The sequence below is a fragment of the Orycteropus afer genome, unplaced genomic scaffold (genome assembly GCF_000298275.1).
Source record: "Orycteropus afer afer isolate SDZICR_OR568_19922 unplaced genomic scaffold, OryAfe1.0 scaffold00020, whole genome shotgun sequence".
In the NCBI taxonomy this organism is placed as follows: Eukaryota; Metazoa; Chordata; class Mammalia; order Tubulidentata; family Orycteropodidae; genus Orycteropus; species Orycteropus afer.
This window is the reverse complement of record NW_006921607.1, coordinates 1,249,722-1,277,451: the sequence shown is the minus strand read 5'-3', so window position 1 is coordinate 1,277,451 and position 27,730 is coordinate 1,249,722. Positions and strand designations below refer to the sequence as shown.

Sequence of the window (27,730 nt, the reverse complement as noted above, 5' to 3'; positions counted from 1 at the left end):
GGTGGTTCAAACCCACCAGCCACTCCTCAGAAGGAAGATGGGGCAATCTACTTCCATAGTGATACTGCCTCGGAAACCCAAGGAGGGGTCGCTGTGAGTCAGGTCTGACTTGATGGCACACAACAACAATACCTTGTGCCAAACATTAGGGGGGTTGTGTGTTGGGGATTTGATGATAATCAAAAACAAACCTGGCCCTTTCCATCAGGGAACTTGCTATCCAGTGGGGAAGACAGGTGCTAGTTATGTGGCATATAGGGACATGAGACTGGGTTTGAGAGTCATATGTCTTCTTTGAGGAAGTGACATTGAACTGAGGTATAAAGAAAGAGAAGGAGCCAGTCAGGTAAGGAGTGGCTGGAAAAGCATTCTATAAGATCCTCACAACTAAATGAAGGTGAGGAAAATTAGAATCTGGGAGTGTGAGAGAGGAGGGTGCATGATGAGGTTGGTGAGGTGGGCAGAGAGTGACCATGAAGGCCTTGCCGGCAGTAGTAAGAATTTAGACTTTTGTCCTAAGAACAGTGGGAGCCACCAATTGATTTAAGTAGGGAATAACATTGAATTTTCATTTTGCATATACTGTTCTAGCTATTGTACAGAGGCTGGATTAGTTGTAATGGCGGATTATTTTAGTAGGCCAGGCTAGAGATTATGTTGACTTGGACAAGAGTGGTGGTGGTGAAGGTAGAGAAAAAGGAACAGGCTTGAGATATATTTTGAAAATGGAAGAGACAGAACTGAGTGATGGATTGGAATGTCAGAGTAAGAAAAAGAGATCAAAGATGACTCCCAGGTTTCTGGCATGAACAGACGTGTGGTGCCATATTCAGGAGAAACAAGTTTGGAGGGAGAATGAAGGGTTTAATTTAGGACGTTTACTGTGAGGTGCTGAAGAGACATTCAGAGTGATATGCCCACAAGTCAGTTATATGACTGAGACTGGAGTTTAGAGAGATGATCTGGGTTGGATATTTAAATTCGGGAGTAAGTAGATGGTACTTAAAATCTTGGAATACACAGAAAGCAGCCAAGTCCAGAAGGTGAGGAATTCTACAGGACAGATGATCTGGATTCTTTATTTAAAAAAAAAAAAAAAAAAACATAGAAAGTGGGGATTAGAGTTGAAGGAGGAAGTATTATAGATTAAATGAAATGCCATTTGAAGTTGGTGAGCAATGACTAGTAGTAGAACCAACCTGTGCAGTGGTGTGACTTTGTCCAGCAGTGCTTAGTTGTCTTTGGGTACAATGTAAGTCAAAGTAGATAGTTGGTTTCCTCTAGACCAGGGCTTTTGCCAGACAGTGGTGTGAGAAGGCAGAAGGCTAGGAGAATTAGGGATCTGGCAGTTTGTGAAATGAGGAAGTGTGAAATCTTAAATTGAGTAAGTTATGAAGTGCAGAAATGGAAGGGCTAATGGATTAGTCCAGAGGCTGTTTAAAGAATGGCCCTTGTGGGAGCCGCTGAATGGACTGTAAGGTCCAAAAAAGACGTGGTCACATGTTTTGTCTACCTTTTGCATGCTTGTTTAATGGTCTCTTGTAAGTGCTAAATTAATAAACAAATGAAGGAATGCTGCTTACATACAATTTCATCTCTCCCTGTAGAGTCTTAAAATATATTTTTCTCAAATGTTTGATGGTTGTGATTACTTTGTTGTAAAATGCTCTTTTATTCTTTTCAGGCCGAACAGAATAATGAGGCTTCGTTTCAATCATTTTGCTACTGAATGTAGTTGGGACCATTTATACGTTTATGATGGGGACTCAATTTATGCACCACTCGTTGCTGCCTTTAGGTAAGCTCAGTCATATAAATACTGGTTAACCATTATTTGATTTCTGAGTTTAAATTTATTTCTTAGATTACATTCTTAGTGGACTTATCTTTCTTATCACGTAACATACTTATTTCATGGAAAGAGTAGTAGGCCTGGAATGTGATCACTTGTGTGCTATCTTGGTTTCCACTAGCTATTAGATCAGTTTCAAGGCACAGTCCTTGACCTCTTTTCAGCTTCCTAATATGTAAAATTGTGATAATAGTATAAAGTTTATGAGCTTCTCATGGGGGTTATTTTTAAATGCTTTATGAAGTAATTAATTGAACAGTATTATTTCTGTGAAAAATTTAAATTAAGAGCCATAGTCATCCTGTGCCTTACTGAATCCCTCATTTGTAGGCATCCAGGAGTTATTTATTGAATTCACATATTGTGTGTGTGTTTGTGTATATGCATTAATATGGATGAGGGAAATTGTTTGGAAGGATTCACATAAAATGGAGAGTAGTTACTTGCAGAGAACAAGGAACATACATTATGTATTGTTGTGATTTTTTCCACCAAGTATATTCTATATTAATATTTAAACAAGACAAAGCAATTTAACACCAAATGTGTGGGGTGTTCTGAATTGTTTTGACATTTTAGTTTTCATGAATAAGAAGTAGCTGTGTTGTGTATTATGTTTTTAACCATTTGGGAATTCAAAACTCTATTTTTCTTCCTTTCACTTGATAAGGAATTTTTTTTCTTTTAACATTTTTTTGTGTTTTAGGTGAAAGTTTACAGATTAAATTAGTTTTTCATTCAATAATTTATACACAAATTGTTCCATGACAATGGTTGCAATCTCTCCAGTATGTCAGTACTCTCGCCCTTTCCAGCCTGGCCTTCCCCGTTTCCATCCCTCCAGTTTCTGTGCTCTTCCTTGCTTTCTTATCTTTGGTTTTGGCCAAATGTTGCCAGTTTAGTCTCATATAGTTGATTGTTCTAAGGAGCACATTCCTCACAGGTGTTTTTGTTTATTTTATAGGCCAATCTATTATTTGGCTGAAAGGTGACCCCCATCAGTAGCTTCATTCCAGGTTAAAGGGTATCTTAGGGCAGTAGTCTTAGGGGTTCCCCCAGTCTCTATTAATCCAGTAAATTTAGGGTTTTTTTTTTTTTTTTAAATGAATTTGAGTTTTGTTGGGCATTTTTCTCCCATTCTAACTAGGACCTAGTTTTTGTGTCCCTAGTCAGAGAGGCTGGTGGTGGTAGCTGGGCACCATCCAGTGCTTCTGGCCTCAGAGTAGAGGAGGCTGTGGTTCATGTGGGCCATTAGGTTTATCTTTGTTTTTCTTTACTCTCCTTGATCCAGATGAGGAGAGACCAATAAATAGTTGTATCTTAGAGGGCTGTCCTCAAGCTTTTAAGACCCCAGGCACTACTCAGCAAACTAGGATGTAGAACAGTATCTTTATGAACTATGTTATGCTGGTTGACCTAGATTGACTTACACTATGGTTCTTAGCGCTCAAACACATGAAGTGTTTGGATATGTCTAGGAAGTTTCTATAACTTGTGTTCCCTGTGTGCTGTATTATATATATGAATGTATATGCAGCACATACAAATATGCATGTACAAATGCCCATAACTATATATGTGCACATGTGTGTATTCCTGTGTACCCTCCTTCACCTACACAGCATACGTATCTACCTATATAACCACTCACAAATTTTTGGTTGATATTGCTTTTGTTGCATAATTGTATATGTTACAGCATTTACTGTAATTCTCCTTTATTCTTGTGTACCCCTCAGTGCCTTCATTTACTTTGATCACATTGTGTTGACCTAACTCATATTGTGTATTGCCTTTCCCTTCATTAGAATTAATGCATATTTACTATCCAGTGAGTGATTTTCCCTCCCTCACTCTCCCATCCCTGGTAATCATCAAAGAACGTTGCTTTCTGAAGTGTAAATCTATCCTTGACTTTTTATAAAAGTAGTGTCATACAATATTTGTACTTTTGTGATTGACTTACCTCACTCAGCATAATGCCCTCTAGATTCATCCATGTTATCAGTTCTTTTGCAGACACATCAGTTCTTTATCATTGTGTGGTATTCCATTGTTAAGTATGTACTGCATTTTGTTTATCCATTCATCTGTTGATAGAGACTCAGGTTGTTTCCATATTTTGGCTATTGTCTGTAATGGTGCAGTGAACTCGGGGTGTGCATGCATCTTTTTGTGTCACTGCTGTTATTTCTCTAGGATAGAGAACTTATAATAATAATAAGAAGAAAACAACTCACTGCTGTTGAGTCAGATCTGCCTCATAGCGATCCCTTTTTTGGGTTTCCAAGGCAGCATCACTATGGAAGTAGATTGCCCACCAGTGGCTGGTGGGTTTGAACCGCCAGCCTTCTGGTTAGCAGTCACATGCCTTAGGCACTACACCACCAGAGCTTCTGACTTACTATAATACAGTTATCTAAAATGCACATTGCCTTAGGGGTACTGGGGTTGTTGGTTTAATTTTCATCTGCTCTTGGCTTTCTAGAGTTCTTTCCTTCAAACGTTTTATTTTCCTGACTTTAAAAAGAAATCAACAAATATTTTTGTGTTTTTTTACATGACTAGTCTGGTTGATGTCCTGTGTGGGTGAGGAGGTAACAGGGAATAAACAGTACACTATGAGCAAAAGGACAGGGGACATCAGGGGACTAAGGTGTCCTTGTTTTCCCTTCACCCTCTTCAGCTTAGAAATTTCTCTGCCATGTCTTTGAACAAAGAACCAAGGCCATTTTCTGTGTTTCAGAGGTTCATATACAGGACCAAAGAGTAGATGGACAGGCCATGCGAGGCATTTAAATTGGCATTGGTCAAGTGTTGGGGCTTGTATATCTTTATGCCAGCATTTGCAGCATACCTTGTGTTATTGCAGGAGGCACCCAAAACTTTACTACAAGTAGAAAAACTATATATAGTTGCAAAAAGGGCAAGGAGGCCACATCTTCTGACCTCCTCTAATCCCACAAGAGGAAGGCAGAATCACCATCAATAGCCCAAGGCCTATTACTGCAAGGCCAGACATGCTGCCTCCCTCCAGCCCTTTCACCAACTGTTCCTCCCAAAGTACTACCACCTCTCTCCTGGGTTCGTTAATTTGCTGCAGTGGCCACACAGAACTCACAGATTATGGGGTTTATTAGGGAAGCACCAGGCTACAATTCAAGTTTAGGAAAAACGCTCAGTCTCTCTCCCAGCCCACCGTCTCTCAGCCAAGTCTCTCACAGTCTCTCTCCCAGCAGTGCATGTCCCTCAGTGTCTTACTCAGCAATGTGTGTCTCTTGCGTCTCTTTCCCAGCAGCATGTTTCTCTTTCAGGAGCGCATGTCAGGAGCGTGTGTCTCTTTCAGCAGCACGTCTTCCTCAACCAGCAGTCAGAGAGAGTTCTGCCTCTAGGAGGCCTCCTTTTGAGCCCGGCAGAGTGGCCAAACCAACCAATCGTAACATCAGAATACTAAACAGCTAAGAGAGAGTGGGAACTTCCCAGAACATTGTTTTGTGCCGCTCCCAACAGAAATACTCCAGGTGGATAACATTTACAATCAGGAGCTCCTCAGTTGCTCATTCCACCACTGAGTTTACAATGACTTATGGGTAGAAAAGCCATACTAAGTAATTTACTACACTGCAATAGTATAATGTTATCATGATAGTACTGGTTGGGGGTTCACTTGTTACTGAGTTTATTAATCAGATATTCACAGAGCCTCTATTGTGTGTCAGACACTTTGAATCAGCTTGTCAGTAGCCCTTGTGGGAACATGGACTACATAGGGGGTATATAATCCTGTGGTTCACCTGCACCATGGTGGGGTATTTCATGAGTGGACATATGAATTCCACATCAACAGTATCAAAAACAGAAAAGAAGCAGAAGGCTATAATTATTCTAATCACTGATTTTTGAGAGAAGTCAAAGTATATGTACAAAGATAACAGAACTCTTAAGATTTCCTATTAAAAAGTTGGTTAAGTGATAGTATAAATTAATGCATTTATTGTGTTAAAATTTAACTTACAACATTTTTGAGTGTACATTTTCTGAAACTAGATTTTCCAAAATTTTCTAGAAGTCATTTCTAAAATTTGTGAAAGTAGGTATTTACTGATTGAAATTTGCCTAAAATAAAAAATCCCTAGAACACTGATATGCAGAATGATTGAAAAACACTGTCTCAAGCTATAAGAAGCTGTTGCAGTATGGGGATCTGAGGAGGGCTTTGGATGGAGGAATCATCGGGGAAGTGGTGTGCTGAGTGCCCAAAGTAGAGAAGCCAGGGACAAATGACAGTAAAGATGAGACCCAAAGAAGATTTAGAAGATGCTGAGTTTTTATCTGGGTTCTGCCAGTATTTCCGTGTGAACTTGAGTAAGTTAAGAGCTTTAAACTTGAGCTTCTAAAACCTGTAATGAAGGAGTTTGCGTTATTTCAACCTGTATTCTCTCTGGGTATATTGCAAACTGTGAAGTTTAATCTGACTAAACAGATTGCTTATATTTATCTGTTTAATATATTAAACTTCTGAATAAAATTTGTTTAAAACAAGAGTTCCATTACTAGGCAAATGTGAAAACCACTGGCTCAGTTAATCTCTAAGTCCCTCTTAACTCAACAACATTATGGTTTTTGTGGTGAATTCAACAAATGTATATATGGGCTCCTTCGTGTAGCAGGTACTCTGCAAAGGTCTCTTGGTAGGGAGATACAAAGGTGGTCGTAGTGATGATGGTGCTGAGGGGGGGCCATCTTTCCCCGGAGAGCATTCTTCAAAAGACTTGAGTGTATTTTTTTATAGAAGGTCATATATTAATGGAGTGGTTGTTTAGGCCATAGAGAAGAGCTCTTAGAGGAAGCCAGGTAAAAGCAGAGGTCAGTCAGTCTGTCCAGCACCAGATTGCAACTGTGATGGTCAGTCTGTGACACAGTTAGAGAAGGTAGTCAAAGGGAGGCACTTGTTTTATGTTCTTGGATCCTCCTTCATAGATCAAGGTATATCCCACTTCTAGTCGATTCTGACTCATAGTGACCCCCTATAGGGTTTCCAAGGCTACAAATCTTTATGGAAGCAGACTTTGTCATCTTTCTCCTGAGGAGTGGCTAGTGTATTTGAACCTCCAACCTTTTGGTTAGCAGCCCAGTGCTTTAACCACAGCACCACCAGAACTCCTTAATTGAAGGTGTAGGTAGACCTTGTCTTATCCCATCACCAGGTCTCTGATTTTAAGTATCTGGTTTACTCTCTAAGGAGCGCTGGTGATGTGGGTTAGGCATTTGGATACTAACCAGAATGTCAGCAGTTCAAACCCACCAGCTGTCCTGTGGGAAGAAGATGAGACAGTCCTACTTCTGTAAAGATTTACAGGCTTAGAAACCCAATGGGGTCACTGTGAGTCAAAATTGACTCGATGGCAGTGGGTTTGATTTTGGTTTTTGGCCTACTCTGTGCCCTTGAGGTTTTATAGTCTTGCAAAGAGAGAGGTATTTCAAATGAAGGATTACTAGGAACTTTATATAATGTTGTTGGTAAAGTCAGATTGTGTCCCAAGAGAGCCTATATTTACCTGGGACAGTTAGGTTGAATTTTCAGGTCCATTTAGAGATTATCTTAGTTCAGTGATTTTCAGAAATGGTTTTAAAAAGTGGTACTGTATGTTTAAAATAGACAATTATAAAGAACCCAAGGGCAAGCAGTTCCTGATGTGTTCAAGTTGAACAACTGACAGCAGCCTAAGCTGCAACTACCTTTATTTATTAATCTACCAGGGAGCAATGGATAGGGCACATCTTTCTTCTCCACACACTTTCCATGGCCTTGCATCATGGGTTGAGATTTTGTTTGTGTTCATTTACTCTTTAAAAGTTTGTTTTTGTCATAAACCAGTTTTTTTTTTTGTTTTGTTTTCACCCTAAAATCTACTGGGAGAAGTCAGCACACTGCAAAGCTGTCATACTTTCAAGTTTTTGAAGTGAAGAAGCAAACACCTAAGCCTCTCTGATGATGGGGAAGCTGATCCCCTTTCTCTGGCATTGTGGTCCTCCAGTGTAGATTAGATGACCTTCCACCCCTGTGGGACTCTCTGTCCTTTCTTCCTCCACCATTTCTACCGCTCATCCTACACATTTAATGTTCATATAACTAATTAAGTCAGCCATCACTTACTAAGTACCTACTAGCTTGAGGCGCTACACATTACATACTTTGAAGTTTGATCCTTATCATGCCACTGTGAAGTAGGTAGGCTTTTTCTCATAGTGCAGATGAGGAAAGTGAAGCTCAGAGATGTCAGTGCCATGCCCAGGCATATGGAACCAGCCTTGGAGCTCCGTCTCATTGCTGCTGAAGCTTACGTTGGGATAGAAGAGGTACAAGGTCTCCTACATGTGACTGAAGCCCCCAACCTTTCCTATGGCAGCATTTCTTTCTCTTTTTTTGTTGTGCTTTAAGAACATAGAAAATTTCTGTATTTTATTAAATCACATATCATCAAAAATGTTCCAGATGTTTACTTTCATACTCAAAGTAGGAATATTCAGATCTTACTGATAACAGTTATACCGATGATTTTGGCAACATGAGGATACATACAATCGATCCTTTTCCTGATTAGCAATAAGGCTAATTGTAGTCTTCTGGCTATTAGCCAGAAGAAGAAAACTTCACAAGTTCATAAACCCTCTCAAAAAGGTTTCAATTTCCTTAGAGAGAAAAATGCATAAATAATGAAAACTTCTAATTAAGGGGACTATAAAAATACCATTGTATGTCCATTTATCTCTTTACTGCTTCCAAGGACCTTTCATGTATTTTTTGATATAGTCACTTGGGAGGTAAGCAGGTTTCCATTATTCATTCTGGTGAGGTAGTTTCCTCATGAACACTGAAGAATGCCAAGAAAAATGTGCTCTTGGACCTTCATGTATTCCAAGAACAAATAAAAGTAAAAATAAAAATAAAAAAAATCATGTTTTTCTGATTAGCTTCAGTTTCTGAAATTACATTAGACATTTCTTATTTTCAAAATCCATCCTTTACAGAAAAGACAAGAAATTTCCAAAGCCCATCTTTGGATTCTTTTGGGGCTCTCGCTGACTAAGCAGCAGTTTTAGTTGAGACAAGTGTTTCTTTGTTTTGTTCATATTCTTTGAGGAAGAGAAAGTGGGTGTTGACTGTCCAGATACAGGTGTTCTGAAAATCAATGCAGGGTTCTTGCCTTTAGAACCAGACATGTCATGGTTTAGGTTGTAAGTGTATATACTGTCAGCCACTTGAAGGAGGATCTGTGCAGGAGATGCTGGACAGAGTGGGAGAACAATGTGGAGTAAAGCTCAAAATCATAAAAATTAAAAAAAAAAAAAGGGGGACCAGGTTTGCTGGTCTGATAGAGCCTGGTGAAACCCTTGAGATTATGGCCCTTAGCTGCCCTTCAGGTCAGGAATTGAACCCACTCCCATGGCTTCCAGCTAAACAAAAGACAGGCTTAAGAGCTAAATATTTACATTAGGTAGGTACATTCCTTGGAGAGATCAATCATGGAAGAATAAAAGGGATGTGTATGCACAGGGAGACAGCTCAGGGGGCAGGAGTGCATGGGAGGGAAGGACACAGGGAGGAGTTAACTATGGGGAGGAAGTGGAAGGGGAGCTGTTGCATTGTGGGAAATTACATTCAATGTCAGGAAACAAAGTGTATGTGAGCTGCTGTATGGAAAATGAATTTGCTCTGTAAACTTTCACCCAAATCACAATAAAAATTAACAAACCCAAAACCTAAATGTGTAACTTTTTGCTTCTCGATTTAGAAGTTTCTGTATTCTAGGGGTTAGTCTGGGCATGGGTTGAGGCAAACTCGAGAGTTATTCAACATCAGCAACTGGAAACAGTATGGACATGTTTCTTCAAAAGTGTTCTTAGTATAGGAGATAGCGGCCTTGGCTTGGGCAGCTAGCTTATAGTTTCCACACCGCAGCCTCAAGGTAGTGCCTCATCTTAGCCAGTGAGTGAAGGACCTGTACAGGCAGCATTTCTTATGGGAAAATTGTTTTTGGCATGCTTGTTTCTAGATGGCCCTGGTCTTTCAACTACTTGCCCTTTCAGTATTTCAAAAACTAAGACCAGCTGTCAGTTAATTCCAGCTCGTGTGGACCCCATGTGTCAGAGTGGAACTGTGCTCCATGGGGTGCTCAGTGGCCAGTGTTTCGGAAGTAGATCACCAGGCCCTTCTTCTTAGGCACCTTTCTGTTAGAAGCTGAGCACATAACCCATTTGTGCTGCCCAGGGACTCCTTCAGTATGTCAGGGCATGCTGGCATATGAAACTGATGAAAGTATAATGATAGTTCAGACCTTCATTTAGGTCTCTGTTCAAAACTCACGTCTTCTAAGAGGCCATCCCTAACTGCCCTTCCACAGTAGCACCTCCTGTTCTTGTTCTCTGTTTCCCTTCAGAGCATTTATCTCTGCCTGGCAGAGGGACATGTATCTAGATTCATTTGTTATTTCTCTCATGTGAACTCCATGAGGGCAGGGATTTGGTCTCCTTCACTGTTGGATTCCTGGTACCTAAAACAATGCCTCACACATAGTAGGTACTTAGTAAATATTTGTTAGATGAGTAAATGGTAGAAAATGCTTCACTGTTTTGTAATCCCTAGAGCACCTTCAGAGTCCTAGGGTTCCTAAAGTTCGGTTCCATCTTAAAAACTCTCATTGAATAAAAACGCTCTTCTCTTTCTGCATTCTTTACTTCCATAGTGATAATGTGCTCTTCATCATTTTTTTAAAACACTTTCACGTGTAACTGTACCCCTGTACTAGGCCTTTTGTTTTGAAGCTTTCTTTTTGTCCCCTTATCAGAACGCCTTGATGAACTCCCCACATTAGTCTTGCAGCCTACATATAGGTGATAACTCATTTGACCACACCCTGTGGATGAACATACAGACAGTGTTCAGCCCATTGCCATTCAGAATAGTGCTGCAGTAAAAATTTTTGTATACATTGATGCAAGTGTTGTCTACAAAAAAAAAAAAAATAGAATTGCTAGGTCAAAGCAAATGAGCATTTAAGATGATCACAGGCTTTGAGGTGGACGTATGCCTGGTGTGTATTTCAAGAAAGCAAGGAGGTCAGCATGGCTGGGGTCAGTGAATGAAGGGAAGAGGAGAATGGTAGGTGATGAGATATTTACTCATGGCTTGGGGTGAACTTGTGTGGAACAGATTGCATAGAGTCTGGTAAAATAGGCTTGTACTGACTTGAGATGATAGTGGTGGTGGTTGTGATAGTGAATTTAAAAGCTAATTGATAATTGGGCAAAAGTCATGAACATAAGGGAACCTATGGTTCACAAAAGAGAAAATGCAAATGCAAGTAAGCATAGGAAAATAATTGACTTCAGAAGTGTAATATTGTTGTTGGGTGTTATTGAGTTGACTTTTGACTTGTAGCAACCCCATTTGCAGATTGCACCACCCTAAAGGTTGTAATCTATAGAAGCATATCACTAGGACTTTTCTCCTACAGAGAGCGCTGGGTGGGTTTGAACTGCCAGCCTTTTGGTTAGCAGCCAGGCATTTAACCATTGTACCACCAGGGCTCCTTGAAGTATAATACCCAAACCCATTGCCATTGAGTCAGTCTTGACTCAAAGCAACCCTTGTAGGACAGAATAGAACTGCCCCGTAGGGTTGCCAAGGCTTTAATCTTTGTGGAAGCACACTTCAAACTGCCAGACTTCTGGTTAGCAGCCAAGCGTCTAACCACTGCATCACGAGGGCTCCTTGGAGTAGAATAGAAACCCACATTAAAAACACAATTGAAAAAAAAAATGCTTTTCACTTATTAAACTACCAAAGCTAACGTAGGACTGGTAGTTCTCATTATTGGCTGGGTGAAGTAGAATGAGCCCTTTCTCTGCTGATGGGATAGCACATTGGCATATCTCTTCTGGAAAACATGATGATATTATTTATCAGGAGCCTTAAAGCCACCATTTAGACCTTTTGACTCACTAATTCTTTCTCTTGACAGTCACCTAGCAAAAACTTACTTATTATCTACAATGTAGCCCTATGAAGGAGCACTGGTGCTGTAGTGGCAGGGCCTTTGGCTGCTAACCAAAAGGTTGGTGATTTGAACCCACTAGCCACTCCGTGGAAGAAACATGAGGCAGTCTACTTCCGTAAAGATATATAGCCTTGGAAACCCAGTGGGGACCACCATGAGTTGGAATCAACTCAATGGCAGTGAGTTTGGTTTTTTTTTTCTTTCTCTCTCTCTCTCTTTTTTTTTTTTTTTTTGTGTGTGTGTGTAGTCCCAGGGAAAGTCTAGGGAGATTTTAGTGACACACAAAATGCTTAAAGTGTACTAATTATAAAATAGAACATAAAATGTATATGTAATATGAGATCAGTTATGCAGAGGAAATGTACAGAATGGTATTAATATGGGGATTATGGCTGTTTACCTTAGTTTTAACTTTTCATTAGAAGTTAAAAATTTATTTTTTTAACAGTAGTATTGGCATTCATCAATTCATAAAGTTTATTTCACTCAGTTTTTCAATTGAGCATTATAAAACTATGTATAAAAGAATAAAGCCATTGATTTACAACTCAGTATGAATAAGAGGCTGACAAAAGATTCTGATCTATCCCTCAGAGACTCTCGAACGAGAGAGTAGGGTGCCAGTTACCAGTTGCCGTCTAGTTGGCTGCAACTCATGATGACCCCAACTATGTCAGAGTAGAGCTATGCCACATAGAGTTTTCAGTGACTGATTTTTTGGAAGATCACCAGGCCTTTCTTGTGAGGTACTTCTGGGGAGACTTGAACCTCTGACCTTTCACTTAGCAGCCCAGCACGTTAATTGTTTGTGCCACCCAGGGACTCTGGAGAGTAGGGTAGCACTATTTATTTGTGACAAGTATCTGCCCCTCTTCCAGAATGTTGTTTTTAAAATTGTAAGGATGAAATCCAGTTTTGAGTTTGTGACTGCCACGATGTGATGTGTCTGTGATTGTGCTTATCACCTTTATAAGAAATGTGTTTTCATTTCAGTGGCCTCATCGTTCCTGAGAGAGATGGCAATGAGACGGTCCCTGAGGTTGTTGCCACGTCAGGTTATGCCCTGCTGCATTTTTTTAGTGATGCTGCTTATAATTTGACTGGATTTAATATCACTTACAAGTAAGATATTTTAAGTCTAATACTTGATTATATTCAAAAGATTATTCTTTGTTTTAACAATAGTAATGACTAACATATATCAAGGGTTTACTGTGTGCCGGGCATTGTGCTATAAGCAGGGGAGTGTCAGTGGGTGGTGATTGGTGGTGTCACAGGAGCCTAGAAAAGAAAGTCTCAAGAAGGAGGGCGCTCCCCAAGGCTATGGCCCTTAGACGCCCTTCAAGCTAAGACTGAACGCACCCCTGTGGCTCAGCTTTCAACCAACTGATAGGCCCATAAGGTGAATGATAACACCAGGGAGATATGTACTCCTTAGAACAATCAACCATACTGGATCAGAAGGGCAGCATTTGCCCAGGGATAAAGCTCAGAAGACAGGAAGGGATATGAAAGAACGATGAAGGAAAATGGTAAACACAGGAAGTGTGAAGAGTGCTGTTACATTGTGGGGAGTACAATCAATGTCAGTGAATCAAAATGTGTATGAATTCAAAAGATGGAAAACAAATTTGCTCTCTAAACTTTCACTGAAATCACACACATACACACAGTCTTAATCCAGAGCCTGGCACAGCATAGGCATGCAGTAAATATTTGTGGAAGGGGGAAAAAAGAGAGAGAGAGCTGACAACTGTAAGGTTGAGCCACTGGAGGAGGCCTTTGGAAGTCAGTGGCCTGGTGGGGACACGGTTCAGAACAGAAGTTTAGGAAGTCATGGCAGTGAGAGTGGGACATGGAACTTGTCTCTGTAGAGGAGGGAGAAATAGGGGATGTAGGCATAGGCCAAGGCTTCTCAGACTTCAGAATGCACAAGGATATCCTGAAGAGTTGTTAAGGCAGATTCAGTAGCTCTAGTCCCAGAAAATCTATCTGGTTAGCAGGGCTGGGGCTTTCGAATCTCTATTTCTAATAAGCTCCTGACTGGTCTGCTACCTGTCCATCATCCACATTCTAAGTAGCGTTGGCAGAGTCATTCATCCAGGCCCATTCTGGGTTCCCTGCACATTGCCAGAGCAGTTTGGATGGTGCACTACAGAAGCAGGCTTCATTGTTGCAGGGCACCTCACTGTAGTGGCCTTGGGGGAGAAGAGAAACTCTAGGGCGGGAGCTTCCCAGGAGAGGGCAATTCAGACACCTGTCATCATTGGCAGCCCTTTACCCCATCACTAGAAAGCTCTTCTTCAAGTTTAATGGCATATTTTTCTTACCCTAATTGGCCCTTTCTTTCCTGGGGATAGTGTAGAAAGCCTTGCGCTCCCTTAGAGACCAAAATTATTGTTGTTGTTATGTGCCATCGAGTCATCCCCAATGCATGGTGACCCCTCCTTGGGTTTTCAAGGCGGTATCACTACAGAAGTAGATTGCCCAACCTTCCTTCTGAGGAGTGGCTGGTGGGTTTGAACCATCAAGCCTTCTAGTTAGCAGTCAAGTGCCTTAGGCACTATGCTACCAGAACTCCTGAGACCAAAATTAGTATTTATTAATTGAAGGAATGATGAGGTTATCCTAATTTTCTTTAGTTTCTGGATTCTAAGATACCTGTTCACTACAAGGGAGTCCTAAGATATTTTAAGGGTAGTAGACCATATGAAAAGCCTACTGAAACAGTGGTATGTATCCCCAGAAAAATACCCCAAGGCACATACATTAAAATTGTCACTCATTTTCCAGGTGTGTTCAGGATGCACACTGAAGCCTGTCTCTGGCCTGATCTTAGCTCGAGGAGTCTTGAGGCTTTACCTCAGCTATTCAAGTGTTTCCTAGTTTTCTTTGAGAAAAAGGAAAAACAAATTTTATTTTCACATAGAAACTTCATCTTATTTTTCATTCTAATTCACATTTTAAGTGTAGAAAATTAGACTAATTTTCTCATTACTCCATTTCACCAAATTAGAATAATTTTCTCATTACCCAATTTAGATAGATACATAAGCAGATGTTCTTTCCTGCCATTTTCACTTTTTAGAGATTTTGTTTTAAAAAGTGTTACAAATTACACCTAATGGCACTTGAGTAGAGAAGTTGAGGTTTAAGGTGAAGTTGAAGTTAGCTGTCCCTCCTCTTTCAGTAACTCTAAGGTTCAGTTGTATGCCCTTTCCTCATATATGATTAGTAAGTGTGTCTGTAGGAAATCATAGTTGGATATTATAACTGGTACAAGGCATAGGTTTTGAGCACTTTAACAGATATTTTTTATCTCAATTTTTTTTTCAGGCCTTTGAAAAAATAAAGTGTGATTGTTGTAGCTATTTTGCATAACAAGTCAGATATGAGATAGTTTAGACTTTATCTTTGTAAACTGTTGCCTTACAAAGGACTTTTTCTTTATAAAAATGAAATTTGCCTTTATTTAAGTTTCACTTATGTGCATGTATTGTTATGTAGTGACTGTAGGTACCACTTCTTAGAGCCCTACAGTAACATAAGTCACCTTTTCCACCTAATACTTTACTTACAGTAATAAGGTTTTTAAAATATTATTTTAGGAATAAAGAATAATTCTTTGTCATTTAATTCTGCTTCCTGAGGCTTAAAAAATTGGCATATGTATTTTCTGTAACTAATATAGATTATAAAAATACTGCAAACAAATTGTACTTAAGCTGATCATAATCTAATGATTATAAATATATTGTAACTAATATTTGGGTGTAAGCATTAACATTAATTAGCTTGTTTTTGTAATTGATTCCTAATTTTATGACTTGCTTAGATACAAAATTTCTTTTGCATTTTTTTTTTCAGGCCTTAGAAGAAATCTATACTCTTGAACTATCTCGACAGTCCAGTTATCCTCCCTTTAAAAAATACGAGTTATGTCATTTCACATTATTATGAGATCCAGTAGAATTAAACTGCTGCATTCATTTAAACTGGCCCTCCCTTTTCTTCCATCTGAAATGAGTAGATGAACTTACTAAGGAAATTAAAATGGGCACCAATTGCGGGCCCTGATCTACACCTTTATAGAGACTGTCCAGAGAGATATGTGCCGTGAAGATGGTGGTGTATTGTTGGTAGTTTATTTGAATATTTTTCTCCTCAAACTAAAAGCATGCATTGGGCAGTTTTGTACTGCTCATCATTTGTGGGCTTAGAAAATTACGGTAGTCAGGCACCCTTGAAAACTAAGTCTGGATAATTTTACAGACTCTTTTCTCCTTGTCTTGTAATTTCTTTAACTTGCCTCTCACTATAAGAATCCAGCAGGGTCGATTTGATTCCTTTACTTACACCTCAGCCCCTAGCTTTGCAGTGTTGAGTGACTCCATTTGGGGTGAATGGTAAGTGCTGTGATTATGGTTGTGATTATACTGGAGAAACAGTGAGTGAGACTGTGTTAAATTAATTGAAGTATTGTTTTGTGTTGACTTCATTTCCCCCATTTTTATAGTTTTGACATGTGTCCAAATAATTGCTCGGACCGAGGAGAATGTAAGATCAGTAACAGCAGCAACATGGTTCAGTGTGAATGTTCTGAAAACTGGAAAGGTGAAGCGTGCGATGTTCCTCACTGTGCAAATGACTGTGGGTTTCCTCATCAAGGTGTCTGCAATTCAAGTGATGTCAGAGGATGCTCATGCTTCTCAGAGTGGCAGGGTAGGAGTCTTCCATTTTTGATTTCCTTTCAATTTATAGACTGTTCCCAGTTGACTGCATTCTAGATTGATTTTATTCTTAGCATGTCTATTATTTATATCACTTATCAGGCAGCATTTAAGCTTTCATATTGCTTTATTTGGCTTATAAATTTTTCAGTTTCACAGAGAAGTGCTTTTGGTCCCATTAGAATTGTGGAGGGTTTAACATTCTTTGCAACTCGTTCATGAAAACTGGAAAACTCATGTTAGCCATAAGAGGACTTAACAGAGAACCAGTCTGGGAGGAGGGATGAGAGCTAACAATAACGGTATTTACTCAGAAACTTTTTCTAGGTTTAGAGAAAATTGGAGTCAGTTATACAGGAGAATCCTACTTAGTCAGCTAATGGAATTATCTACAGAAATAGATTATTAAAGAAGCTTTAGAGATTCTTTAAGAGATGAATGATGACAGCTGTTACTGATTTGGTAATTTTCTTTACACATTTAGCCTTCTTCAGAACCCTTTTATTTTAGAAGGAAATGTGCTTGTTTAAATACTTTTTACAAGTTATTGTTAAGCCACTGTCTGGTTGTACTTCCTAGTAGTTTTTTGCGTTTGGCTAAACACCGAGGAGTTAAATAATTGAAGGATTTGAGTACCGACCATTGTGCAAACATTGCAGCAGAAGCCAGGAATGGATTTTCTCTCTTACATCTGTTTGTTTCTTGACTTACCAGGATATAGTTTATCTTATTACTCCCAGGACTGGTCATTGCTTTTCAGTCCTAAAGTTTGTTGTTGTTGTTGTTTTTTAATCTAAACTAAATTAATGATTCTTTTGTCTGCTCTTTTCCTTCAGAACTACTTAAGCAAGTGTTTCACTACTAACAACATTTAAACTGGATATGGTCAGCTCCTCATTAGATAGTATGTAATTGTGAATTTTATTAGAGATTAACCTTGGTCAGCTGGCTTTAGCAAAATTAAAAGCACAAATTAAGAGGATTTGTTTGATGTTTAGATGCTAGAGGAAAAACTAAGTAGTCATTAAATTGTTGTTACATTTATAAGATTAAAACTTTAAATACAGTAATTTTAAAGCTGCATTTTGCGAACCTATTTATTATGTTATTAGGTCCTGGATGTTCAATTCCTGTACCAGCTAACCAGTCATTTTGGACTCGAGAGGAATATTCTAACCTAAAGCTCCCTAGAGCATCTCACAAAGCTGTGGTCAATGGAAATACAATGTGGGTTGTTGGAGGATATATGTTCAACCACTCAGATTACAACATGGTTCTAGCGTAAGTTGTTTCAAATATTTTTGCAAGAAGCTTAGTTCTCCATTTTGAAAATTTACAAAGTACAGATAAGCAAAAAGGAAAGAAGTAATCATCTGGCGTCCCATCACTTGAGGAAAATCCCTGTTAATACTTTGGTACTCGTCTTCCAGATTTTTATGACTTATGCTTCGTTTTTAAAACTGGTAACCACAAAGAATGCATTGTCATGATGAGTAAAACTTCATCCATTCCACATACTATTTCTGATATTTTGATTTACACACATACATGAGTTCTGTACAGGTCTGGTAGCATAGTGCCTAAGGCACTTGACTGCTAACCAGAAGGCTGGCGGTTCAAACCCATCAGCCACTCCTCGGAAGGAAGGTTGGGCAATCTATTTCCGTAGAGATACTGCCTCAGAAACCCAAGGAGGGGTCGCTATGGGTCAGTCCGACTTGACATAACAACAGCAACATGGGTTCTGTAAGGAGCTTTGATGGTACAGTGGTTAAGGCATTCAGCTGCTAACGAAAAAGGTCAGTGGTTCAAACCCACCAGCCAGTCTGCAGGAGAAAGATGAGACAGTCTGCTTCTGTAAAGATTTACAGCCTTGGAAACATTATGGGACTGTTCTACTCTGTCCTATAAGGTGAGTCAGAATCAACTTGATGGCAGTAAGTCTGTTTTTTGTTTTGTAGGTTCTGTATAAGTAAAGAGTTACTTTATTCTTAGTTTAATTAGCATTCCCACTGTTCGAATGATTTGAATTTATAGTTTTGGTATCGATTACCATCACAACTATGGATAGATTTGGTAGTGGAGATCATGCCAGTGTTTAATACGTCCTCGAGATCAGAGTTCATTTGCTGATGCCAAGCTACTTATCTTGAAGGGAGAATATGTTATTACTGTGGAATTATGGAAATTAACTTTTTAAAAAATTTATGAAAACTTATTCATGCTAATTTTGTGACCCAGAACATTTTTCTAAGCCATTTCCTACTAATGAAGATTGTGAAAAACAAAAGTCTGTTTTTCAAGGGATTCTGGAAAGATGACAGTGGTTGCAGAGTTTGTGAATCTCCTCTAAAATACCAATGCAATTACATACAGCAGCTAGGATAGCAAACCCCTAAACACACAGACAACATCTACATCAAAACTTAATTAAAAGGTGTCCCCACAGATGGGTGGGGATAAACCAGTGACAGTTAGGAGACTTGTGTGGTATCAGTGCAGGAGTAAGCAGCAGGAAGCTATGGGGCAATTGAAAAGACTTCAAACTCCTATAAAGTAGCAAATACTCACTCGAAAGCTCAGCAAACTAGTTGGACAGAAGTGACTAGAACTGGGAAGGGTTTTGCATATTCCAGTGGCAGGGCGAGTACAAAGGATCTATTGGAGAGTCTGAAGGGACAGGAGCAGTTTTTGCCTTATTAACTCTCAAAACAAGCCAGTCAGAGTTTCTCTGCAGGAAAAAGTTCTGCTCTGAGAACTCCTGGGGATAGAATGGTAGTTGAGCAGGACAGGGGCAGGAGAGAGAAAGTAGAAGAAAGGCCAGGTGTCAGTCCTGTGGGGAAGCATCGAGATCTCACCAGGTAGGCTGCTATGTACAGGTTTTCCCTGTATGTATCTGAAAGTAAAGCATTCGTATGAAACTTTTCAAAAGCCAAAATATGGAGTACAGCAAAGAAACAGTTACCATTAATTTGTATGGGAAATAATTTTGAGCATTCCCAGACCCCTAAAATTACCTACAAATTCATACCATATAACGTATAAAACCTAAAATGACACTGACTTACAGTGTTCCCAGACACAGTCCATGTCTTTGGTGGCTCTGCTGAGACGCTGACCAGTTCCCTGGGAAGGAGCTTGTGACACGCCTCTTGCTGCTGAAGGCGCGTGCTGCCTCTAACAGCTCGCTGTAAAACACACTGAACGCTGGTTTCACTTTTCACCTTTTGTTCAGAAAAGTGAAAATCCTCTTCGGATTTCTTTCAGTTAGCAAAAACAAGTGCTGATGTAGGTCTTTTGTAAAAGTGAAGTGGTGTAAGAGGAACTTTTGAAAAGCAGGGGAAACCTGTATTTGAATACTACACTAAAACAACAGAAGAGGGAGCTGTAGAGCTGAGAAAATAGAAAAACTAAAGGAGCCCTGGTGGCACGACAGCTTAGTGCTCGGCTACTAATTGAAAGGTTGGTAGTTTGAACCCACCTGGTGACTCTGCAGGAGAAAAGACCTGGCAATCTGCGCCTGTAAAAATTACAGCCTAGAGAATCCTTTGGGGGCAGTTCTACTCTGTCATAGGGTTACTGTGTTAGAATTGACTCCACGGCACCTAACCACAGCAATCCCAAACCAAGCTTCTCTTGTTCAACAAGAAGTCACTTCACTTAAATTGAGCAGCAGGAAAATATCAAGGTCAAATCTCATAGAAATCATTACAAGAAAACAGAGAATAAGGAGCAGAGTAACACCTGTTTAGACATAAATGTACAACAGAAAAATATGCACCCAACACCAATGAAGTCTATAACCCAGTATTTCAGAACAAACTCAAATACATTTAAAAAATGATACAAGAATTGAAAGGACAGTATAATCACAGCTAGAAAAATACAGAAATGGTGATAGAAAAAAGCTCAAAATCATAAAAAAGACAAGGCTCATTGGTCCAATAGAAACTGGTCAAACCCCTGAGACTGGCCCTTAGTCCTCCTCCAAGTGTACAACTGAACTCACCCCTGTGGTTCAACTTTCAGCCAAATAAAAGACAGGTCTCCAAGGAGAACAATAACACCAGAAAGGTACATACTTCTTAGAACCATCAACCATCCGAGATCAAAAGGACAACATTTGCCCGAGGACAAAGTTCAAAGGCAGGAAGGGATAGGAAAGGAGGGATGATGGAACTGGGAAACACAGGGAGAAAGTGAGATGAGTGCTGTTCCATCGTGGATTATAATCAATGGCATGAAACAAAACGTGAATAAATTGTTAAATGGAAAACTGATTCACGCTGTAAATCATCCAAATCACAACAATTTCTGAAAACTAAAACAAAAGTTTTTCTTAAAAAAAAAAAAAAGATGATAAAAGGAAAGAATTAAAATTTAAAAAAATTTATTCAGAATTGAAGGCAAACCTAGAAGGAACACAAGGTAAATAAATACAGTAGATACTACTTTAAAATAGAATGTGAAAAGGAGCAAAATTTGTTAAATTATAAAATGAAGAGTACTTTTCCATATTTTAAGAGCAAGTGATATCGCTGGGTGTTATGTATAAAACAAGAATGAGAAAACTGAAAGATGGAGAGGAGGGCAGTCTGGTTCGGGACCTTGGGTAGCTAGGAATGACACACAGGTTAGTTCCAGGGTTTTTGCCTCATGTATCCCAGACTAGGTATTGGGAAAGCTTATAACCTGGAAACACCAATAGGCACAAGCCAAAAAAGCCCTAAGAAAAGTTTGTTCCCTCTAACCAGAGAACCAGGAAAAGGGAAGCCTAACAAGACTGAAAACTTTCAGACAGTAAGCCTAATATTCCAGCTAATTGTCACAGAAAGAACTGTGGCCCCACCCCCTTAATTACTATCAAAGGCTGAGTGGAGAGCCTAGATTTCTATTCTTGCCACTCCAAGCCCTATGCTGTGGTAGTGTCAGAGAGGGTCAAGTAGGAACCCAAGACTTTTATCCCTAGCAGGTGGTAAGAAGCCCCCTACCTTACCCCTGCAATGTCTGTAGAGACCAGGTGGGGAGCTTGGACTTTGACCACCACCCAGCAAAAATGAAGCAACCTTCTCTCTCTATTGGGAAGGTGTCAGAATAGGCTTGGTATAACAGAAGATTTAAATAAGATCTGGAGTCTCATAACATAATTCACAAATTATGCAGGTTTCAAGTGAAAAATTGCTTGTCATGGCAAGAACCAAGAAAATCTCAACTTAAATGAGAAAAACAATCATGATCTGACACTGGAATGACACAGGTGTTAGAATTACCTGACAAGGACTTGAAAGCAGCTATCATAAAAGTGTTTAAATGAGCATTTATGAACACATTTGAAACAACTGAAAAATGGAAAGTCTCAGAAAAAAATAGAAGACATTATAAAGAACCAAATGGGAATTTTAGAACTGAAAAATACAGTAATCAAAACGAAAAACTCAAGGATGGGCTCAACAGCAGAATGGAGAAGGCAGATGAAAGAATCAGTGAACTTGAAGACAGAGCAATAGAAATTCCCCAATAGGAACAACAGAGAAAACAGAATGAAGGAATGAAAGAGTAGGATCTCAGAGACCTGCAGCCTCATAACAAGATTTAACATCTCTATCATCAAATTTGGCAAACAACATGAACCTACAAATTCAAGAAGCTAGATGAACTCCAAGTAGTATAAACCCAACAAAATTGACACCAAGAAAGACACAAATTTCTGAAAACTAAGGAGAAAGTTAAAAACAAAACAAAGCAAAAAAGATCTTTTTTACAAAATAAATGATTTATTTTGCTGTTAGTGAGAATATACACAGCAAAACATACCCCAGTAGTTTCTCCATGTGCAATTCAGTGACACTGGTTACACTCTTCAAGTTGCACAGTCATCCTCACCCTTCTTTTCTGAGTTGTTCTACCCCATTAACGTAAATTCACTGCTCCCCAGCGTTCCTCTCTAGTCTTTGGAGTTGCGCTTGTCAATTTGATCCTGTATAGATCATTCTTAAAAGAACATGTCGCTCAAGGAAGACATTCTTTACTGGTTAAGCTAACCTATTTTGGTTTTAAGAAGGAATATTTTTTTATTTAAGGTTTAAAGATTATCTCAGGGCAGTAGTTTCAGGGGTTCATCCAGCCTCGGTGGCTCCAGGAAGTCTAAGTCTGTGATACTTTTAAATTCTTTCTATGTTTTCCCCCTTTTGATCAGGATTCTTCTATATAATCTTTGATCAAAATTTCAGCAGTGATAGCCAGGTACCATCAAGTTCTTCTGGTCTCATGTCAAAGGAGTAGTTGTTCATGGAGACAATTAGCCACATACTCTGTTTCCTCCCCTGTTTGTGACTCACCTTCTGTTGCTCCAGGCAAATACAGTCCAATTGTTATGCCTTGGCTAGTCTCTTGCAAGCATCGAGGCACTGCACAATGAACTTAGGAGATAGAATAGAAGCTCTAAACACAATATTAGGTCAATTAACTGGGATGTCCCATGAAATCATGACCCTAAACCTACAAACCAAGGAACCAAATCCCATGAGGTGTTTGGTTGTACAGAAGCAGCCTCAGTAGTTACGCTTTTTGTTGTTGTTTTTGTAAAAATAGCTTTCACACAACTTTTGCCAATCCATTTTTTTACAGGTGTACACTTTATTGACATCACTTGCAATAATCTGTACAACCATACCCTCATGTGATTTTTCCATCACCATACACAGAACCTTGTTGTTGTTGTTGTTATGTGCCATCAAGTCAGACCCGACTCATAGCAACCCCTCCTTGGCTTTCCAAGGCAGTATCACTATGGAAGTAGATTGCCCCATCTTCCTTCCGAGGAGTGGCTGGTGGATTTGAACCACCAGCCTTCTGGTCAGCAGTCAAGTGCCTTAGGCACTGCACTACCAGAGCTCTTACACAGAAACTTAGTGCTCCATAAACAATAATCCCCTCTTTCGCCCTCTCTCCTGCCTGTGGTAACCAGGAGTAAACTTTGGTCCCTATATATTTGCATATTATTGTCTTTTTATGTTAGTGAGGTCATGCAATATTTGTCCTTTTGTGATTGTCTCTTTCACTCAGTGTAATGCCTTTGAGCTTCAGTCCATATTGTAGCCTGTATCAACACTTCATTTCTCATACTGCCTGAGTAGTTTTCCATTGTACTTATGTACCATATTTTGTTTATCCTTTCATCTGTTGATAGGTATTTAGGTTGTTTCTACCTTTTGGCTATTGTGAATTGTGCTGCAATGAATATTGGTCTCTGTTTTGAGTCTCTGCTTTCAGGTATTTTGGATATATGTACTTAGAAGTGGAATTATTAGGTCATAGATAATTCTATTTTTTACTTTTTTGAGGAATCGCTGCACTGTTTTCCACAACAGCTGTACTATTTTGCATTCCCACCAGCAGTATGTAAGAGTTCCAGTTTCCCCACATCCTCACCAAGGTTTGTTGATAGCTCTTTTTTTAATCTGAACCATCCTAGTAGGAGTGAAATTGTATCTCGTTGTGGTTTTGATTTGCATCTCTCTGATGGCTGTTGATGTTGAGCATCTTTTCATGTGTTTGGTGCCCATTTGAACATCTTCTTGGGTGAAATATCTGTTCAAATCTTTTGACCATTTATGATTGGTTATTTGCCTTTTTGTCATTGAGGTATTGAAGTTTTACATCTGGTTTGGTTATTAGATTCTTATTGGATTTTTGGTTTCTAAAGATACTCTCGTCAATATTTTCACTCTTTGGTAAAGTCATTTGATGCATAAAAGTCTTTAATTTTTATGGAGTCCCACTTACTTAACTTTGTCTTTTGCTGTTTGTGCTTTTGTTATTGTATTAGACAATCATTGTTAAAAGCTAGGCCTGACAGAGTGACCAACCCCTGCATTTTCTTCTAAGAATTTTATGGTTTTAGTTTGCATACTGAGGTGCTTAGTCCATTTTGAATTTGTGTTTGTGTATAGTGTAACGGATGGATCCTGTTTTATTTTTATGCATGTGGAAATCCAGTTTTCCCAATACCATTTTTTTTTAATTGTGATTTGGGTGAAAGTTTACAGAACAAATTCATTTTCCATACAGCAGTTCATACACATTTTGTCTCATGACATTGAGTGCAATTCCCCACAATGTAACAGATCTCTTCCCACTTCCTCCCCATAGTTATCTCTTCCTGTGCCCTTCTATCCCATGCACTCCCACTCTCTGAGCTGTCTTCCTGTGCAAACACTGCTCTTCTGTTCTTCTATTATTGATTGCTCTAAGGAGTATATCTACCTGATGTAAATATTCACCCCACATGCCTGTCTGTTGTTTCACTGGAAGCCACAGGAGTAAATTCAGTTCCAGACCTGAAGGGTAGCTAGGGGCTATACTCTCAGGGGTCTCACCAGGCTCAACCAGACCAGCAAACCTGGTCTTTTTTTTTCTTTTTTTTTTTTTTTTATGATTTTGAATATTGTTCCACATGTTCTCCCACTCTATCCAGGATCTCCTGTACCAATCCCCCTCCAAGTGGTTGACAATGGTAGCTGGGCACCATCTAGTTCTTCTGGTCTTATGGTTGTATAGGCTGAGGACCGCATGGTCGTCCAGTCCCTTGGACTAGTTGTTTCCATGCATCATTGGTTTTCTTCATTCTTCTTTACTCTGGATGAGGAGAGACCCATCGTTGCATCTAGATGGCTCCTTGCAGGCTTTTAAGACCCTAGTCGCTACTCACCAAAGTAGGGTGTAGAACAAAGTTTTTATGTAGTATGTTATGCTAGTTGAGTTTGATGTCCCCAGCGACCATGGTCCCAAGCCCACATGTCCAACTACTCGCTCCCTTCGGGTAGCTGGCTTTAGACAAGAAGTCACCACAACCTTGTTCTTTGTCAGTTCGACTATATACCTGAACCTTGTTATAGCACATACAAATATGCTTCTAGATACATCATCTGCCAACCCTATACATGATCATGGGCACACTTACCCCTGCCTAGACATACCTGATAATTCAGCCTGTCCACCTGTCTATCCATCTGTGGATCAGTGCTTGCATCACTAACAACACAGTACTATATATGCAAAAGGATTCATCTTTGTTGTCTGTACCTCCCATGTACCTCTCTATGTCTTCCTCTTTCTCAGTGCCACTGTGTTGATCACTCACATTTGGTACATTGCCCTTTCACCCAAATCAATACTTGTCTCTACCTATTTACTGGTGTTCTCTCCCCTCTGCTCCCACCCTGATAACCAACAAAGAAAGTTTCATTTCATATATTTATATATATTATATATATTTTCCTCAGTGCATGGACATGGAACTGTAATAGATGAAATCTCCAAGTCCTTAATTAGTCTGAATACCACATTGCTTGATTTACAGTTCAGTATAGAAACACTGAGTGGCAAAGTTCAAAAGAATACATTTCAAGAACAAGAGGAAATCAGAAAATTAGAGGAACATTTGCACAACGCATCAGCAGAAATTATGTCTTATGAAAGAAGAACAAGTGCATTTGGAACAGGAAATAAAAGAAGTGAAACTATTGAATGATATCACTAATGATCTCAGACTGAAAGATTGGAAACATTTTTAGACATTAAGAAACATTACTTTAATTCAAGGCCCTTTGAGCCCCCTGGTGAAAAAGGAGATAGAGGTCTTACTAGAGAAAGTAACCTCCAAGGCATTCTAAGGCCAATAGGTCCTACAGTTCTTAAAGGTGATTGGGGAGCTGTTGGTGTTCCTGGAAGTCAGGGATTCTGAGGTCCAGCTGGGAGGATAGGGTTGTCAGGTAATCCTGGGCAAAAAGGCCAGACAGGGGAAAAAGGAAGTAGAAACATACTTACTGCAGCTAAGACAGCTTGACTGGTTTGAAGTAGTGGACCCCACAAGGGTAGAGTGGAGATTTTCTGCTATGACCAGTGTAGCACAATTTGTGACAACCCCTGGGAAGTGCACAGTGGTCAGATAGTCTGTAGGAGTTTGGGATACTGTCTTGGTTCTCTAGTGCTGGTATAACAGAAGTGCCACAAATGGATGGCTTTAATAAACAGGAATTTATTCTCATACAGTTGAGGAGGCTAGAAGTCCAAATTCAGTGTGCCACCTCTAGGGGCTAGATGAAGGCCCTTCAACCTTGAGCCTCTTATTCCAGGCCCAGTGGAGCAAGCTAGAGGCTGCTTCTGACTCATACAGCTGCAGGCTGCTCAGGCTGACAAAGCCAAGATCAGCAGGTAAAATGGCACAATCCCAAGATCATCAGGCAACCCAGTGGACCACTGGTTAAAGTCCAAGAACAGTCCCAAGGTTGGCGGGGAACATGGCAGGCCACTGATTCAAGTTAAGGAACTGGAGATGAAGACTTGGCCAAATGCAGGATCCAAATGTGCCAAAAGCTTGAGACCTTCTTCAAAGCTGCTCCATGTATACTAGAAGCAGGCCACACCCCAAAGGCAGCTACTTAGCTGCTCATAGCAGCTTCTACCATGGAATTGATTTTAATCTCAAAATGGGGGATAACTATATCCAGATGCCAAGCACTCAGAGCCATGGCCCAGCCAAGCTGACACACAGCCTTAACTACCACAGATACTGAGGTATTCTGAGTATGCCCAAGGGAGCTCATTTTGGACAAAGTACTGGCCCATTTTGGTTGAATGAAGTATTTTTGTTTCAGGAGAGACTCATTTATCGAAGAGTGTAAAATCAAAGAGTTCGTCAGGAGAATCTGTTCACACTATGAAAATGTGGGAGTCACTTGCACTTTATGATTTACCATATTATTGCCCACAATTTTGGAAATAATTATTGTTGTAAAGTTATTTTTATTACTTTGCTCCATTAAAATCAATTTAGTAAGATTGAGAATATTGTCCAAAAAGGCATCTTTAAAATCACTGTATATACATGTTGAATACCTTTATGCCATATATTTATACTGCATCAATTTTAACTTCTCTGTAAACAGATCTTTAAATGGGGGCCAGGGGAGGATCTGATATGTTCTTGATATGCCTGTGCAGCTCCTCTCAAACTATACATGATTTAGGGGAAAATAAGCTCTCTACTGTAAGACTGTCACTTTTTTTTTTTTTTTTTTTTTTTT

The 27,730-nt window shown here is 39.5% G+C and overlaps 1 protein-coding gene across 1 annotated transcript in view; it reads left to right on the top strand.

The window, feature by feature from the left end:
- The window catches only part of ATRN (attractin), a 267,433-nt gene that overhangs the window by 65,225 nt on the left and 174,478 nt on the right, over positions 1 to 27,730 (top strand). Inside the window, exons 3-6 of the mRNA XM_007959994.2 lie at positions 1,685 to 1,798; positions 12,907 to 13,035; positions 16,430 to 16,635; positions 17,756 to 17,924. Of these exons, the coding sequence (XP_007958185.1) occupies positions 1,685 to 1,798; positions 12,907 to 13,035; positions 16,430 to 16,635; positions 17,756 to 17,924 (618 nt within the window). The remainder of the gene's footprint in view (positions 1 to 1,684; positions 1,799 to 12,906; positions 13,036 to 16,429; positions 16,636 to 17,755; positions 17,925 to 27,730) is intronic.